The sequence below is a fragment of the Apodemus sylvaticus genome, chromosome 7, assembly GCF_947179515.1.
Source record: "Apodemus sylvaticus chromosome 7, mApoSyl1.1, whole genome shotgun sequence".
NCBI lineage: Eukaryota > Metazoa > Chordata > Mammalia > Rodentia > Muridae > Apodemus > Apodemus sylvaticus.
In genome coordinates this window covers 6,006,275-6,022,371 of record NC_067478.1, presented here as the reverse complement: position 1 = coordinate 6,022,371, position 16,097 = coordinate 6,006,275, and the positions used below count along the sequence as shown (strand labels likewise).

Genomic DNA, 16,097 nt, shown 5'->3' with positions numbered 1-16,097 from the left:
TTTAGATTCCTTGTTTCAACATTCTAAGATTTATTCAGAATACAGCAGCTGTGGTTCAAGATTTCTTTTTAATACTAATTATAAGACTTAAAAATATTTTTCAATTAGATCCTTGAAGAGATCTACAGTTTTCCAAGTCAACTCTTAGTATCCTATGTTCCACTTATGGTAATGGCAGAGAAGGGCAGGGGCTGCAGACAGCACCAGCACTGCCCATCCTGCAAGACAATCTCCATTTCTACCACAAGACGGAGAGGAAGGAAATGCATTTATATATAGCAGTACTATACACTACTTATTAAAATATGTGATATCACAGCTCATAATCAGAAACAGTAAACACCCACTGTACAGCTTTGTAGGATCCTTCCAGGGATTAAAATTTTAAATACATACAAATTAACACAAAAATATTTTCCAAATGTTAATAACCACATGAATTTTCACATCCAATATAGACATGTGCTTAAATATTCAAAACATTAACATATCTGCATACAAACTGCATATGTACCACTTCCACAGCCAAAGTTTAGCTAATACACTCAATAACGGAAAAACAAAGTGCTTCACTTTCCAAACTCTGCAACTGTAGACGCTGCAGCCTGAGTGCAGTGGTTGGCACTGGGTAAGAGCAGACAAAGCCCACAGGGGAGAGAAGAAAATGCCCGTGAGAATGGCTGAAACCCACGGATACATTCCTGATGATATCCCGGCCCCCAGTCTTATAACCCTTACCCCAGATTGTTATGGGATATGGACAGTACACTAAAAACACTACATGTCACCAAACAATTCTTGAAAATTCGTAACTGGTTTGTTTAGGCACCCTGACAAAGGCATTTAATTAAAATATTACAAAGTATTAGGTGTGCTTCCACTTGTCCTAACAACTGTGCACTAGGTTGCAGTGTTAACTGGTCATAGTCCACAGATGTGGCAGCGCTCCTGGGCAGTGGGTCTCTCTCCTCGGCTTGCTTAATATGGGCTGTGCTAGAGCTGAGCCCCTAGAGGGCAATGAAGCTCCACTTTTTACTTCATAACATACTTGGTTTCTCACTGGCTTATAGATACCATGACCTACTTCCTCACATCCTGGACCCTGTCCTTTAGAACAAAAAGGAAGTGAGAAGAAAAAGTGGGCATGTCCTGTACACTAATGAAGATGCCAAGGAAGGCACTCTTCAACAGAGAATCAACGGACGAGGAACATGGTGCCCGAGCCTATTCCTGCGAGCACGGCACAAAGGAATATTTGAGTATTAACACTCAGTGTGAATCGGGTGCCAGATAGGAAAGATAGACTTAACAAGTTTATTTAATATAAATGCTCTGCATAACTTTACATTCATCAAATAACATGTTAGAATTTATAGGGGAAAAGGGTGAGGAATTCAATTCCAATCGCAATTAACCCTACATGAGCTACACAAACAGAACACAGACTAGAGTTCTTCCTTCAAAGTCAAAGAATCCAGAAGCCTGCTGACTGCCCACCAATGAGGGAGCAATGCCAGCGCTAAAATGCTGGTGGGCGATGGAAGCTGTCGTATCATTATGAAAGTGGAGTATGGAATGTTTTGTAATGATGAAACACTAGCACCCAGAAAGACCACCAAACTACACAAGCTAACAAAGGTATTTTAGATTATCTTTATTAGATACACTCTGAAAAACTGGGCAATAGACAAGCTTAAAATGTATGTATCAATAAAGCAGCACAACAGAATGAGCCATTAACAGGCTATAAGAGCATGGTAAGAAAGTCTGCATGTCTGCAGTGCTAGGGATTGAAGGCAGGTCCTTACGTATTTAGGTAACTATCTCTGAGCTATATCCCTCACGCAGTTTTCAAAGACAGGGCCTCCAAGTATAGACTGGCCTTGAACTCAGGATTCTCCTCCTCAGTCTCGCAAGTGCTAGCACTACAGATCTGTACCACAACTCCTGACAAGTTATATGTATTAAGGCCCAAAAGAAAATTTTAAATCACCAGCTCTTATATATGTACTAGAACAAATTTATGACTCAAACCATGCACAGTTTCAGGATGGGATGGGATGGGATGATGAGCCTCCTGCTCTTTCCCTGCAGGAAATCTCAGCAGTACCTTATTTCCAGGGATAGAACATCTATTATCTTGCAAAAGAAAACAAAAGGCAGGCTCAATGCCCTTCCTCTAGGAATAATTGCTTTCACCAGATTTATAAATTATATCTTGTATCCATGTGTAGCTTGCAAACACAGGAAACTAAAATAATTAGAAATCAACCCCTGGTCAGGTATAATGGCAAACACTGTTCTTCCCAGCACACAGTACACAGGAGGTAGAGGCAGATGGATCTCTTCTGTGAGTTCGAGGCCAGCCTGATCTACAAAGCAAGCCCAGGAAGCCAGGGCTCTGTTTCACATAGAAACCCTGTCTGAGGAGTGGGGAAGAAAAAGGAAAGAAAGAAAATGAAATCAACCACACAGATAAAGTGTGGTGGATCCAGAGCAAACTGATAGAAGCCAGGGAGGGGGCATGGCTGAAGACTTATGTGGAGCCTTTGAGTTATTCTAGGAAGAGTCTAAGATATCAAGGTGATGATTTACAGTTATAAGAGTATCACTGGCCAGCTCACTTGCCTAAAGAAGTTAAAGGCTGGCCTAGATGACCTGTAACTCAATCTCTAAAATGAAATAAAGGAAGAGTCCAACTGCAGAAATCTCACAACTCTACACACACCAAAACTAACAGCAACAACCGCAACAAAAAACAACCAAAAACTGTAGTGTGTATAGACAAAAGTAGCCCCGAACCTGGGCACCTGGGGGGCTGCTGCTCCACGCCACTCTAAGGAGAGGCCTGTTCCTTTCCCACTGCCCTACTGTTTCTTGCTCACTTACCTTGGTGACGTGCTCCTGGTATGGAAGGTGTTTGAATCCTCACGGTAGGCTTTGTTACAGTGAGGGATGTGGGCCACTGATCTGACCTGGGTATGTGACATCATGAGGACAGAATAAGTTCTATTATATGCATATGACAAATTGCAGGTGACCATCTAAGTTCAGGTCATCAGGAAAAACATAGAGAGAAAATACAGCATGGAAAAAATTATATGATGTCTTCAACCTGAGCTATGAGTAAGATTTGAACATCATGGGGTATTAATGAGGTGAATTATAACTCAATCACATAGAATTAGCCATACTGCACTTCCTTAGGGCCTCTGAAAAGAATGGGTCATGGTTTTACAACACCAAAAAAGCATAATTACTGAAACTCTCAATGAGATTAGATACTCTAAATTTCCCAAAATTTTAGTGTCAAAGCTAAACATGAAGTATCCCTGAGTGATATGAAAAGCAGTGAGCCTGACACAGCACCCTGCTTTTAACTTTGTATCTTACACTGATGCACTTATAACCCAGGCTGTAGCTGTAGGAGTTGTCTAACTTCTCTGAAAGAGGGCTTAGACTTTCAAACACTGACTTTTCTAAGCCAGCTTGTTCAGTTTGTATGAGTGATTTAAGAAACAAAAAAGAAAAAAGAAAAAGAAAAGAAAAGAAAAAGAAAAGGAAAAGGAAAAGGAAAGAGAAGAGAAGAGAAGAGAAGAGAAGAGAAGAGAAGAGAAAAAAGAAAAGAAAAGAAAAAGAAAGACTGAGCTTCACTTTAAATACAGACAGGGCTTGGGTCTTAGGCAATATCACATGAAACAGCTGAACCAGAAAAGTTCTTTGTAATAAACACAGGGTGAGGTTCACAATGTCAAAAGGAACTTGACCCAGTGTGTGTGATGCCTGGAGATCTTGTAGAAAGATGTGGAATACTTTAATCAAGTCATATCAGATTTTCTCGGCCTTTGCTAGTACAAATAGTTGAACTGTGGAAAGACATCAAATAACAGAAGTTTAGAGTTTGTTCATTTATACATTGTTGCTGTAGTTGATTACTCTAATCTCCCTCTGGTGACCCAGGGCACACACATTCCCAATGCTCTGGATTCTCCAATGAAACACACACACACACACACACACACACACACACAGCACCTTCTATTTTAATACACATCAAATCATCAGCATTATCAGCATTTAGAAATAGCTACTAATGTTTTCTCATGACATTACCATCTGTAGCATTTACCATAATTGTTAAGCATTTTTTGGATAATCATCTCTTGCCACACCATGTACTCTCTCTTGCACACTCCAGAACAATAAGGAATGAATCCCTTTCAGCCATATTTAAGTGAACATTTGCATTATACACACAGCTTGGTATATAATAACTGTTGATTATTAGTTATTTTAGTAAATCCTTCCTACATTCTTCAATTTAAAAAAAAATGTGATTAAAATGTGGTTAGAAAAGTCTTTTCATGAAGCGCCTATATGTCTTTGGCCTCATAAGTCACATGATCACCACTACAGGTGTGTGGCATGAGTGGCAAGGCAGATCTCACCATCAGTGTTGTCATGGGCCGGCCCCCAATGACAGCTCAGCACTGCCACAGATCTCCCCACCAACCAACAAGACTCACTATGCATTTACTGTATGTGCACAAAAAGATGATTCTTAATTTATTTAGAGTTTTGGAGAAACCAAAAGTCTCTTTATCATCTTTGAACAGATAGATAAGATTTCTTATTTCACTATATTTTAGTCAAAATGCCAAATTTACAAGTGCTGGGCTCTGTTTCTCTAGGAAGAATGCAGTCACCGCAGGAGGATCATCAAGCAGCATAAACAAAGTGTGATCTTTAACAGATTTTAAATACAAGGGTGCAGTACTGTTTAAAGACTATAACTAATTTTGGATTAATTTCTCAGAAGATGAAAGGATTTAAGTCTATTACAAGAAAATAATTAAAAGTTGATGTTTAGGAATACCAGGATAATAAAAACCTGTTAATGAAGTAGTGGCATAAAAGCAATATCATATTTTATAATGATGTTTATTCATTGCAACAATGCTGGTAAGTCTTAAGACATGTGTTTCTTTGTTGCTGAGTATAAATGTAGACCTTCCACGCAGATATTTATCTTCCAGGATTAGCTGCACACATCATTTGTTTAGAATATTGTATTCTAAACAAATACGGCTGGGAGGCATCAGTCAGTAAAGGGCTTGTTGTACACTCCCTCAAGAGCTGAGTTAGGATCCCAGCATCCATGTTAAAAGGCCAGGTCTGCTGCCATCTGCCATTAATCCTAGCACTGGGTCACTGGGAAGTGGGACCAGCTAGTCTTACCCACTTAGTGTGTCCCATATTCAGTGAGAAACTATAGAAAACAAAGGGAAGCCACCTCCATTTCTGTCTTCCATATGCACAAATCTATACATACATGTACATACCCCTTCCCATAAACATGTACATATATAAACCATATAAACACAAAAATAAACAAGTAAACAAAATATTAAACTCAGCTTCTTAGATAAAAGTCTCTTGTTAATATTCTCATCTAAATAGTAAAAGTATTAAACACTTTCATTTACCTCTGAAACCACAATATTTAAGCAAGTCATACTGCTTGGTGCTTTCCATTTGCACCTTTAGACTGCATCTCCACTTTCTGACCGAAAGATCAAGACAACAACCACAAAAACACAGGTTAAAGCAAGGTAAAAGAAGACCCAAAGCTTGGCAAAAGAGAATTATAGGCCACTCCTGAAACAAAATATTTTTTATCTTGATTATAAAAGAGAAAGTATTAATATTTTTAAAACAAACATCATGAGGCAACATAGCAAATTTGTATCAAATGTCAACTATATACTGGAAAAGCCAAGAAACATTACAAGGAATTTAACCGTGGTCTCCTGAAAACAGTTAGCAATTCTAAAACCATGACTGAAGGAGCCATGAGGCCTCATCACGGGTGTCAGGAAGGAATTCTGATTGGGCTTGGGGGAGGGGGTGTGTCTAGAAAGTCATCCCCTGGGGTTTCCCATCAGTCCCATCCTGTGTGCTATGAGGTGAGGCCAGCTTGCAGACCTCAGTCATTTGTTCTAGTGCCTTTTTTCAAACACACAGATACCACTGGCAGAGGAGAGCTGTTATAAGGTTGAGTTTGCTTTTGATATAAAAGTGTTACAAACTTGTCAATGCTTACACAAATAAGATTAGAATTCTGTTTCTGTCTAGCCTCTATAACAACTCCTATTACATAATCAAATCAAAGTTGAAAAGTAAAGATGGTAAGCAGTACGTTTCTAGTAAACACATAAACACACACACACACATACTTTTGTGCTTCTTACTTTATACATGTGTAAAATGCACATGTATGCACATACATTTTAGACAGGGTTGCACTCTATAGCATATGTTAGTCTCAAACTCGATACTCCAGCCTCCATCTCCCAAGTACTGGGATTTCCGGACATGGACCGTCATGTCCAGCTTATAAATATCCAGCCAGGCATGGTGACACACACCTTTAATCCCAGCATTTAGGTGGTATACAGAATCAGAATCACATAACTGTGTATTAAATTTTCTTACCTGAAAATGCAATAGTGAAACATTTTAATTGTTAGCTATTGTTTTACTGCTCTAACCCTCATATGAAATGTGCAACTTGGAATAAATCAGCGGAAAGTAAAGTCCAACAGTGCAGAGATGACAAAGTACTGTAGAAACTGGTTAAAAATCACAGTGTAGAGAGCGCTGGTAAGAACACAGCAACCTGACTGAAACTGATATTCATTAGGGTACTCTTCACATCAATAGAGCCATTTGGACCCCGTGGTCTTTATCAGTGTCCCAGCTGGTAATGGTTGAAGGTTAATGCCTTACCCTATTCTGTTCAATTTTCTACCCTAATTAGCCCTCCAAATCTATAGCTGTGAGTACCAAGTGTCTGTGCTCAAAGAAAACTAATTAATGCTAGCAAATTAGATCAAGTCCAAAGATCCAACAGGCAAACTCTTAGTTAAATACTGTCTGCTAATAGGAAGTGTAGCTGTCAATGGCTGCTGCTGGTGACTCTAGCAAGGCACATGGCTTTCACTGAGGACGATTCATCTCTCTGTCCTTAGCAAAGTTTCTATCTCCTTCACAAACCCAAGCTGCTGGCAGTCTGATCCGATTCTTATAACCAACTGGGCTGAAAAGACGTGGAAAAAAATTAAACAGAAAATCTCTCCTCTGTAGCAATGTTTCAGGCATTTAGCAGAAAGTCAGATCGCTTATTAAAAATTCCTCTGTCACTATCCAGGAGCCACATACTTAACATATGGAACATTCCTAAATGAACTCTTATCATCATTTAGTAAGCAGACTACAAGCAGGCATAAATGACAATGTCCTGGCTCCAACCTATACTCAAAAATCAATCATAGCATACTTTCTAATGTAAAATCATTAAAATAATCTAAATGAATCTCAAATTCTAAGATGCTTTTAAAAGTGTTTTTGTATTTATTGTCCTATTTATTGAGCATGCTTTGTGTTTGTAGGGCGTGTGCAGGCTTACATGTCAAGGAGTGGTCTCGGGAGGTCAGAGGATAACCCGTGGAACCTGGAGATGACGTTCAGGTCCTCGAGCTTAGTGGCAAATGGCACTGTCACTGAGCCACTGTCCAATGACCACTAAGACGCTCTCACTAGTCAAGACACTGGACTATTTAAAACCATATCCTAACATGCTAAATAACTCCATTTTTGACAAAGCTTGAAACTGCTTTATCATTCACCACTATCGTGTAGTCATGGTAAAGCACAGATATTCTATAGTCTTCTCTTTACCTCAGAAACCGAAACAGTTTCACTTTCTAAAAGTAAGTTCAGTACAGAAACCCAAAGTCATGCAGTTATTTTGCATTTTCATCGAATCTTACCAGGAAAAGTTAACAAAGAACACTGAGCTAGCTAGTGTTCTGCACTCAAGGTGTCACAGGACAATGGGCTACAAAACAGGAAAAAGAAAGAAAATACACGTGAGCTTGCCGCTCTGGGTTGGGGTTCTCAGAACAAATTTATTCCCCTAGTAGTGGAAAGTTTTACTCCAATACTTTATTACACTTTCAAGATTTCCCCTGCATCGCCTGAATGAGGATGTGTTTTGTAAAGTCCCATGAGGCAAGTGGAAAGCTGCCTCTTGGGATTGTCAATGTGACACCTGCCAATGCCAGATGTGCCCTGAACCCTGCAGGTGCCAATGGCTGATTTCTCCTGACACCTGGGGTGGGAGAGTTGAAGGAAGGGGCCCTGATTAAACAACTAATCTCCAGGGAAAGCAAGAGCAATATCACAGGATGACTTTTAAATTACTAATTGATAGAGGGTTTCAAATATAATAGTCATACAAATCACTCAATACAAGCAGCACAACGCTACCATGGGGACTTTTCCCGTCTCACGGCCTCCACTGTCTTGCAGAAGTCAAGCCCAAGGCTGAAGGAGGAGGAGAAGGAAAGGGGCCCTTGCAGCATGTTCACTTTTTTGACAGTCATAAAACTACAGTTAACATAGCCTGATTCCCCAGAAAGAAACCTGTAGTGATCTATAACTCAGTTCTCTCACTAAAAATTACTTTTGTAATTTTGGACAGGAACGGGAGATAAAAAATAGCCTACATAATGAATGAAAGAAAGAAAGAAAGAAAGGAAGGAAGGAAGGAAGGAAGGAAGGAAGGAAAGAAAGAAAGAAAGAAAGAAAGAAAGAAAGAAAGAAAGAAAGAAAGAAAGAAAGAAAGAAAGAAAGAAAGAAAGAAAAGAAAAGAAAAGAAAAGAAAAGAAAAGAAAAGAGAGAAAGAGAGAAAGAGAGAAAGAGAGAAAGAGAGAGAGAGAGAAAGAGAGAAAGAGAGAAAGAGAGAAAGAAAGAAAGAAAGAAAGAAAGAAAGAAAGAAGGAAAGAAAGAAAGGAAAAAACAAAGAAAGGAAGGAAGAAAAGAAAGGAAAGAAAGAAAGGAAAGAAAGAAAGGAAAAAGAAAGAAAGGAAAAGAGAGAGGGGGGGAGGGAGGGAGGGGAAGGAAGAAGATTCTGTTTATTTTTATTTTATATGAGTGTTTTGTCTATAAGTACATCTGTGCATGGCATACATTTCTGGTGCCCAACAAGACAAAATAGGGTCTGAGACGCCCTGCCACTGGAGTTTCAGACAATTGAGAGCACCACGTGAGTGCTGGGACACCCTGGGTCTCTGCAGGAGCAGCCAGTGCTCTTACCACCGAACCATCTCCCCAGCTCCATTAGAAATATGTTGCTGCTTTTTTTAATGACCATTCCAAGAGGTAGATTATGTTTAAAGTTGTTTCTACAGTACATTTCCCACCTACTTTTCTGACAGCCCACCAACTACAGACCTATGATGGCCCCATTTTAGTTACTAATATCACTGTATGTGCATTTTACCAGGATGTTACATATCAATCAACAATGTCTCTAAAATTACCACACACAGGAACAGTACTGTGAAAATCATTTTCAATGACATGCATGTGTGGGTGCCCCTACATGCATTTACATAAGTAACTGCTACTTCAGAGCACAAGACGCAGCAGAGAACACACAAAGCAAATTCTGATGCAGTTCAAGCTCAAGCAAGACATTCCTCATAATGCACTGATGGGGCAATGAGGGAAACCATCACTGTGTGAGTCTGTGAGCACACATTGCAACAGGCTGGCAGTGAGCCTGTGTGTACACACATTACAACAGGCTGGCAGTGAGCCTGTGTGTGCACACATTACAACAGGCTGGCAGTGAACCTATGTGTGCACACATTACAACAGGCTGTCTGTGTGTACACAGATTACAACAGGCTGTCTGTGTGTGTACACGTTACAACAGGCTGTCTGTGTGTACACACGTTACAACAGGCTGTCTGTGTGTGTACACATTACAACAGGCTGTCTGTATGTCCACACATTACAACAGGCTGTCTGTATGTCCACACATTACAACAGGCTGGCAACTGCCTCCCAGGTCCACTTTAGGTTTGATGTTTCTTCTTCCTCCCTCAAAATTAACAGAATAACTAGTTTCTCCTGAACACTCACATCTGGAAATCAGTCTGGCGGTTCCTCCGAAAACTGGGCACCTCACTTCCAGAAGATCCTGCTATACCACTCCTGGGCATATACCCAGAGGATTCCCCACCATGTAATAAGGATACATGCTCTACTATGTTCATAGCAGCCCTATTTATAATTGCCAGATGCTGGAAAGAACCCAGGTATCCCTCAACAGAAGAGTGGATGCAAAAAATGTGGTATATCTACACAATGGAGTACTATTCAGCCATTAGAAACAATGAATTCATGAAATTCTTAGGCAAATGGATGGAGATAGAGAACATCATACTAAGTGAGGTAACTCAGACTCAAAAGGTGAATCATGGTATGCACTCACTAATAAGTGGTTATTAACCTAGAAAACTGGAATACCCAAAACATAATCCACACATCAAATGAGGTACAAGAAGAAAGGAGGAGTGGCCCCTGGTTCTGGATAGACTCAGTGAAACAGTATTCGGCAAAACCAGAACGGGGAAGTGGGAAGGGGTGTGTGGGAGGACAGGGGAAGAGAAGGGGACTTAAGGGACTTTCGGGGAGTGGGGGGCTAGAAAAGGGGAAATCATTTGAAATGTAAATAAATTATATCGAATAAAAAAAAAGTTTTTCTCTATAAAACTACACTTCGAGGAAGAAGGGGGTTTGTTCCTTGGCTGGAGGGATGCTTTTAAATTGTAAATGAACAGAAGACAGGCTGGAAGTCTGAGAGCTGGGATGCTGGAATTGCACACAGTGCAAGTGTGAGAAGCAACTCATACATATTAATTCACTCTACTTGACTTTGAGGCTAAGGATTAAATTCACATCATATTATCACAAATGAGTTTGATCTTTGTATGAATATATGAATCTTACCTTCAACTTGTTCAGAACACCTTTCTCTGGCCTTTTCTCTCATTATCTTTGGGATCAGAACATCTTTCTCAACATGTCTGAGATGCTGCTCTGGAAAAAGAGATTTCACGGTAGTTTCAAGTCAATAACCAGATAGGAAAAATTAACATTCTAATTTATTTAAAAATAAAAGTCTAAGCAAATATGCTTAGTGGTAAAATCCAGTGGTAAATGGTTCTTTTACCACTGGATAAAGTTGTGATTACTTTAATTACTATAAATCATTCTAAATATTTTTTATATAAAAGAAAAAAGAAGGGTCACAAGCAACATCTTTCTAAAACTCTGCAAATTTTACTGCAACACTTCCCCAACAATGTAGTCTACTCAGATAGCACAACTTTAAAGTCTGAATCTCATTTTGTTATTAATATAATTTGCAAATGTTTTGATCTTTACTGATGCTGAGACGCTGAGATAGATGAATAGACAGAAAATTGAAAGATACGTGAGAGAAAGCATGCCTACCTTAAGGACAAGGTGGCCTAACAAAGACATAACTAGCTGGGAAATAAACAAAACTGGAGGGGCCTATGAAATTATGTAAGATGTCTGTGCCCAGTAAGCACACCATCTACCACGGGCTGAAACTGCAAACTCGGCAACTACAACCACAACCCACATGTTTCCTAAATTCTGAGAGCCCTGGAAAGTGAAGGAGTGATTGCCTTACACCACCACAAGGAATCCAAAAGGCAAAAGGCAGGTGAAGTCTGATTAAAGGAGATGGCCATACTTCCATGGGTATCCCAGAAAACCTGATACCAAAGCGGATGTGACTCTAAGCAGAAGCTATCTGCTGCCTAGGCAGAAACCACAGGTTATTAACCTTCTGTTGCTGTCATACCACAGAGTGGAAGAAAGGTATCTGACCCTCAAAGCCCAGGAAGTTTCTAAGATTTGGAGCCCCTAAACTCTTTCTGGTACCATGCCAATAGCTGCTGGGTATGGGCAGATATGAATGGATATAAATTTTAAAGAACACACACACATACACACACACACACACACACACACACACACACACACGGCAACCAATACCAAGAAACAAAGCATCCAAGAATCACCTTAAAGAACAAAGTGTCACAGAATAACAAACCACAATATATGACAAAGTAATTGAGTTCTACGAGAGTTAAAAGCTTAAGAGAGGATTTTGAAAAACTAGAAAAAAAATAGAGAAACAAATGAACAGACATGAGTCCCAGACAGAAGTGGGACACAGACTACACCTAAGCGGTCTTGGATAAAGCGCCTAACCCTGTGAGATAGAAGGCTCATTGCCCACACAAGGGAATGACAATGGCACCGTGTCTACCAGAATGTGCAGCAACAAGATGGCAGAGAGGTTCCTTGAGTCTGAAATGATTGCCTCACCACTGACACTACAGGGTCCAGCCACCAATCATGAGTGAGGCTAAGGCTTTTGGAAATGCAGGAACTAAAAGGCTTCCTTCCTTCCTTCCTTCCTTCAACCCCAACAGGCAGAGGTGTGGCCTCCTCATTACTATTGCTGTGAAACACTACTCGGCCATCTCGTGACTCAGACATTTATACTCAGGGATCTTGCAGGTGGCAGGGGCTTCTCTCCCAGGACCCAAGGACTGGTGATGATTTCAATACTGCAACTAGACGGTCTGTTTACAAAGTCAGTCCTTTCTCCACCTCTGCATCCCATATCTGGATTGGAATGGCCACAGCAGGCCTGCTTGTTAGATAAGCAGATGATCTACACTCCTCTCTACCTGTGAGTTCTCCAAGTCTGGGTCAGGATACAGCAATCTGAGAAAGAATGCCTAGAAATGAAACAATTCAGGACAGCCAGGTGAGCCCTAGTGGCCTTGTCTGACCCTATCCCCAAATTCATGTAGCATTGCTATGTTTCCAAGTTATTCAGGACACCCCTATATAAGAATCAAACTCCATGGTCTGCATCAAGATCGCATTACAAATGAGCATGAGGGATGGGAGATAACATAACATTTGTAAAATAAAATCACATACACACACAAAAAAATCAGAATATATACTGATCTGTATTCCAGATCTTTCTCTAAATATGTATGTATACACCTATATGTATGTGGAGGGTGGGGGTATGTATAGACATATATTTGGAGAAAGATCTTTGACTATCTCCAAACATGTTTAAATACATACACATATATGGCATATTAGATAAACACACAACTAATCTTGTTAAAGATTTATTTATTTTTATTTTATGTAGGTGTGTATGTATTTGCATTTTATGTATGTATGTATTTTATTTTAGGTATGTTTGCCTGGGTACACATATGTATACCATATACAAGCCAGAACAGTGTCAGAATGCCTAGAACTAGAGTTTCTAATGGTTGTGAGCTCCCTTTAGTTAATGGAAACCAAACCTGGTTTCTCTGGAAGAGAAACAAGTGCTCTTAACCACTGGACCTTCTTCTCTACAGCCCCAAATAAACATACTTTAATTTTATATTTTAAAACTGTAAAACATTTTAACATTTTCAAGTAATTTATTATAACACTTATAGAATACTTATAGAATACTCTCCTTAATAATAGGATATTAAAATAAATTGCAATTTGACTATGAGGCAAATCACTGGACATCTAAAAGAATTCAAAGCACAGTAAGCTTGTGCTCTGGACAACAACGTAAGTAAAAAAACCAATGGCAGAAAGGTCTTTAGATGTCTCCAAATATGTTTAAAAACAGCAACACATTTTTAGGTAGTCCACTAATAAGTTCTATATAAATCCTTTGTCATGAAAATCATTCTTAGTCAGTAGTATCCTAATATCAAAACCAAAGTTATAAGAAACACACACATACACACAGAGAGAGAGAGAGAGAGAGAGAGAGAGAGAGAGAGAGAGAGAGAGAACACTCTACTGCCCCTTTGATCAATGCAGATGCAAAGTCTTAACAATAAGCAAATTAAATATAAAAATATGTTTAAAAAGAAACCACAGCAGTACTTTATGACCAAGCACTATCTACTGCAGGATTTCAAGGGTCACTGAACATGCAGACATCAGTAAGTGAAATTCACACAAAAAATAAATATGGGAAACACGGTAATTACAACCCTGCCAAAATACAATATCCATATAGAGTAAAGGATCTCAGCAAAGTAAGAATAGAAAAAGCTGTGAATGTGATAAATGACTTCGAACTCTAACCAGCACACACAATGGTCAAACTTGCCCTGGGAAAGCCATCAAGACAGAGACAGCAACGTTCACCATTCCTACCAGGCTAAGTTATCCTAGGCTTTCCGGACAGTACAACCCAAGAAGGGAGCCAGGGAAGCCAGATTGGGAAGGAAGAAATATAATTACAGCTATCAAAGGTAAAATAATTCTACAGAAAAAATAGAAACCATCTTTATAAGAAAGCTACCAGATTTATTAAAAGAATTAGCATGATTGGCAGACACAAAGCAATATGCAACATTCAGATGAAGATGGCAGACGAAAAGAGATCCAGGGGATGAGTCAAGAAGTATCACAACCTGAGAAGTTATTCAGAATGGAAAGGAACTCTGAAAGGAAATTCAGAACAATAATAATGGAGAAAGCAACAGAAAGACTAAGTGCAGTAAATTTCTTCAGTTTTAAACAGAAGTAGAACAGCATTCTCCATTCATGAAGAGGTATTCTTAAAAACAAATAGATCATAAAAAGCAATTCTGATGAGGATTAAGATATCTATCTACATTTGGGCTGTAGAGATGACTCAGTGGTTAGAGCAGTGGCTGCTCTTCCAGGGGACTATGTTGTATTCCCAGCACCCACATGACTGCTCACAACCATCTGTAACTCCACTTCCAGGAAAGCTGATGCCATCTTCTGGCCTCAGGCATACACATGGTACACAGACATACATACAGGCAAAATACCTATACACATAAAAAGTAATACTGCAATATTTTAAACAGATATTTATATTCCAGCTAGCCATGGTGGCAAATCCTTGCAACCCCATCATTTGGAAGGGTCTAAGGAAGCTGGGACTACAAGTGACACTACCTCAAACGGGGGTTGGGGGCAGAGGGACATGGGGGAATGATTTATTTAGTAAAGTACTTACTGTGCAAGCACAAGAACCTACCCCTAAGAACCCACATAATCCACCTGGCAGCCATGGGGACACGTACCTGCAACCCCAGTACTGAGAAGGTAAGGACTCACTAGCCAGCCGGGGAAGCCTAGCTGTGACCTCCAGGCCAGTGAGAGAGATCCGGTGTCAAAGGAGGTGGACACTATTCCTGAGGATGACAACCAAGGTTGTCCTTCAGCTTCCATGCACCTGCTCACACCTGAACACACGTGCACACATGCACACATTCACTTAGAAAAAAAGATTCACAGATACCTACATTGCATTTAAATGATAAAATGTGGATGGTAATAGACCTTGATAAATTATACACACATATTGTAATCTATAGTGCAATCACTAAAAAAAAAAAATTAACTTACAAAGCACTACACATAAAGCAAACACTCAAAGTAGAAAGCAAAGCAGTGTTCAACAACATTAAATACACTCACTTTATGAAGGACAGTAACACCAGCACAACTAGTCCTGTGAGGCATGTCAATACGCACCGGAGAGAACCTACTGCAGTAAAGCTCACAGTAGAAAATGAACTCTGAAACCAATTATCTAAACTTCCATTTATAAAACCAGAAAGTGGGGGAAGTGAACTTCATGTAAGGAGACTAAGAAAATAACAAAAGGACAGAACACAGTAAAAAAGGGAGAAAGAAAGACAAATCAGGTTTTTAAAATGGAAGCTCCTTCTTTATAAATCAACAGAACTGGCTACAGGAGCTTCTTTTAACAAATTCTGACAAATACTTAAAGAATAAATAATATCAATACTAGTCTCTTCCTAACATATTTCAGAACAGCAGTATTATGCTAACACCCAAAGCAAAGGCAGTATTTACAGCGAGAACACAGGCACACAAGCACACACACACATACACACACACACACACACACACACACAGCACACCTCATCAACACAGATATAGGTATAGGTATGTATCCTATAGAAAACACCAGTGAATTAAACCCAATATATAAGAAGAAAACCACATAAGTTGGGTTTATCTCAGCAACTAAAGGTTAGTACACTATTTTAAAATATAATATGTATAATTCAGACTATGAATAGCCTAAA

General features: G+C 39.5%; 1 protein-coding gene across 3 annotated transcripts in view; it reads right to left on the bottom strand.

Moving 5' to 3' along the window:
- Positions 1–16,097, bottom strand: part of Cmc1 (C-X9-C motif containing 1) — a 61,774-nt gene that overhangs the window by 28,823 nt on the left and 16,854 nt on the right. For 2 of the 3 annotated variants that reach the window (XM_052187033.1, XM_052187034.1), the window contains exon 2: positions 10,864–10,953. The exons of the other annotated variant lie outside the window; for it this stretch is intronic. In XM_052187033.1, coding sequence (XP_052042993.1) covers positions 10,864–10,953 — 90 coding nt within the window. The remainder of the gene's footprint in view (positions 1–10,863; positions 10,954–16,097) is intronic. 3 annotated transcript variants of the gene reach the window in all.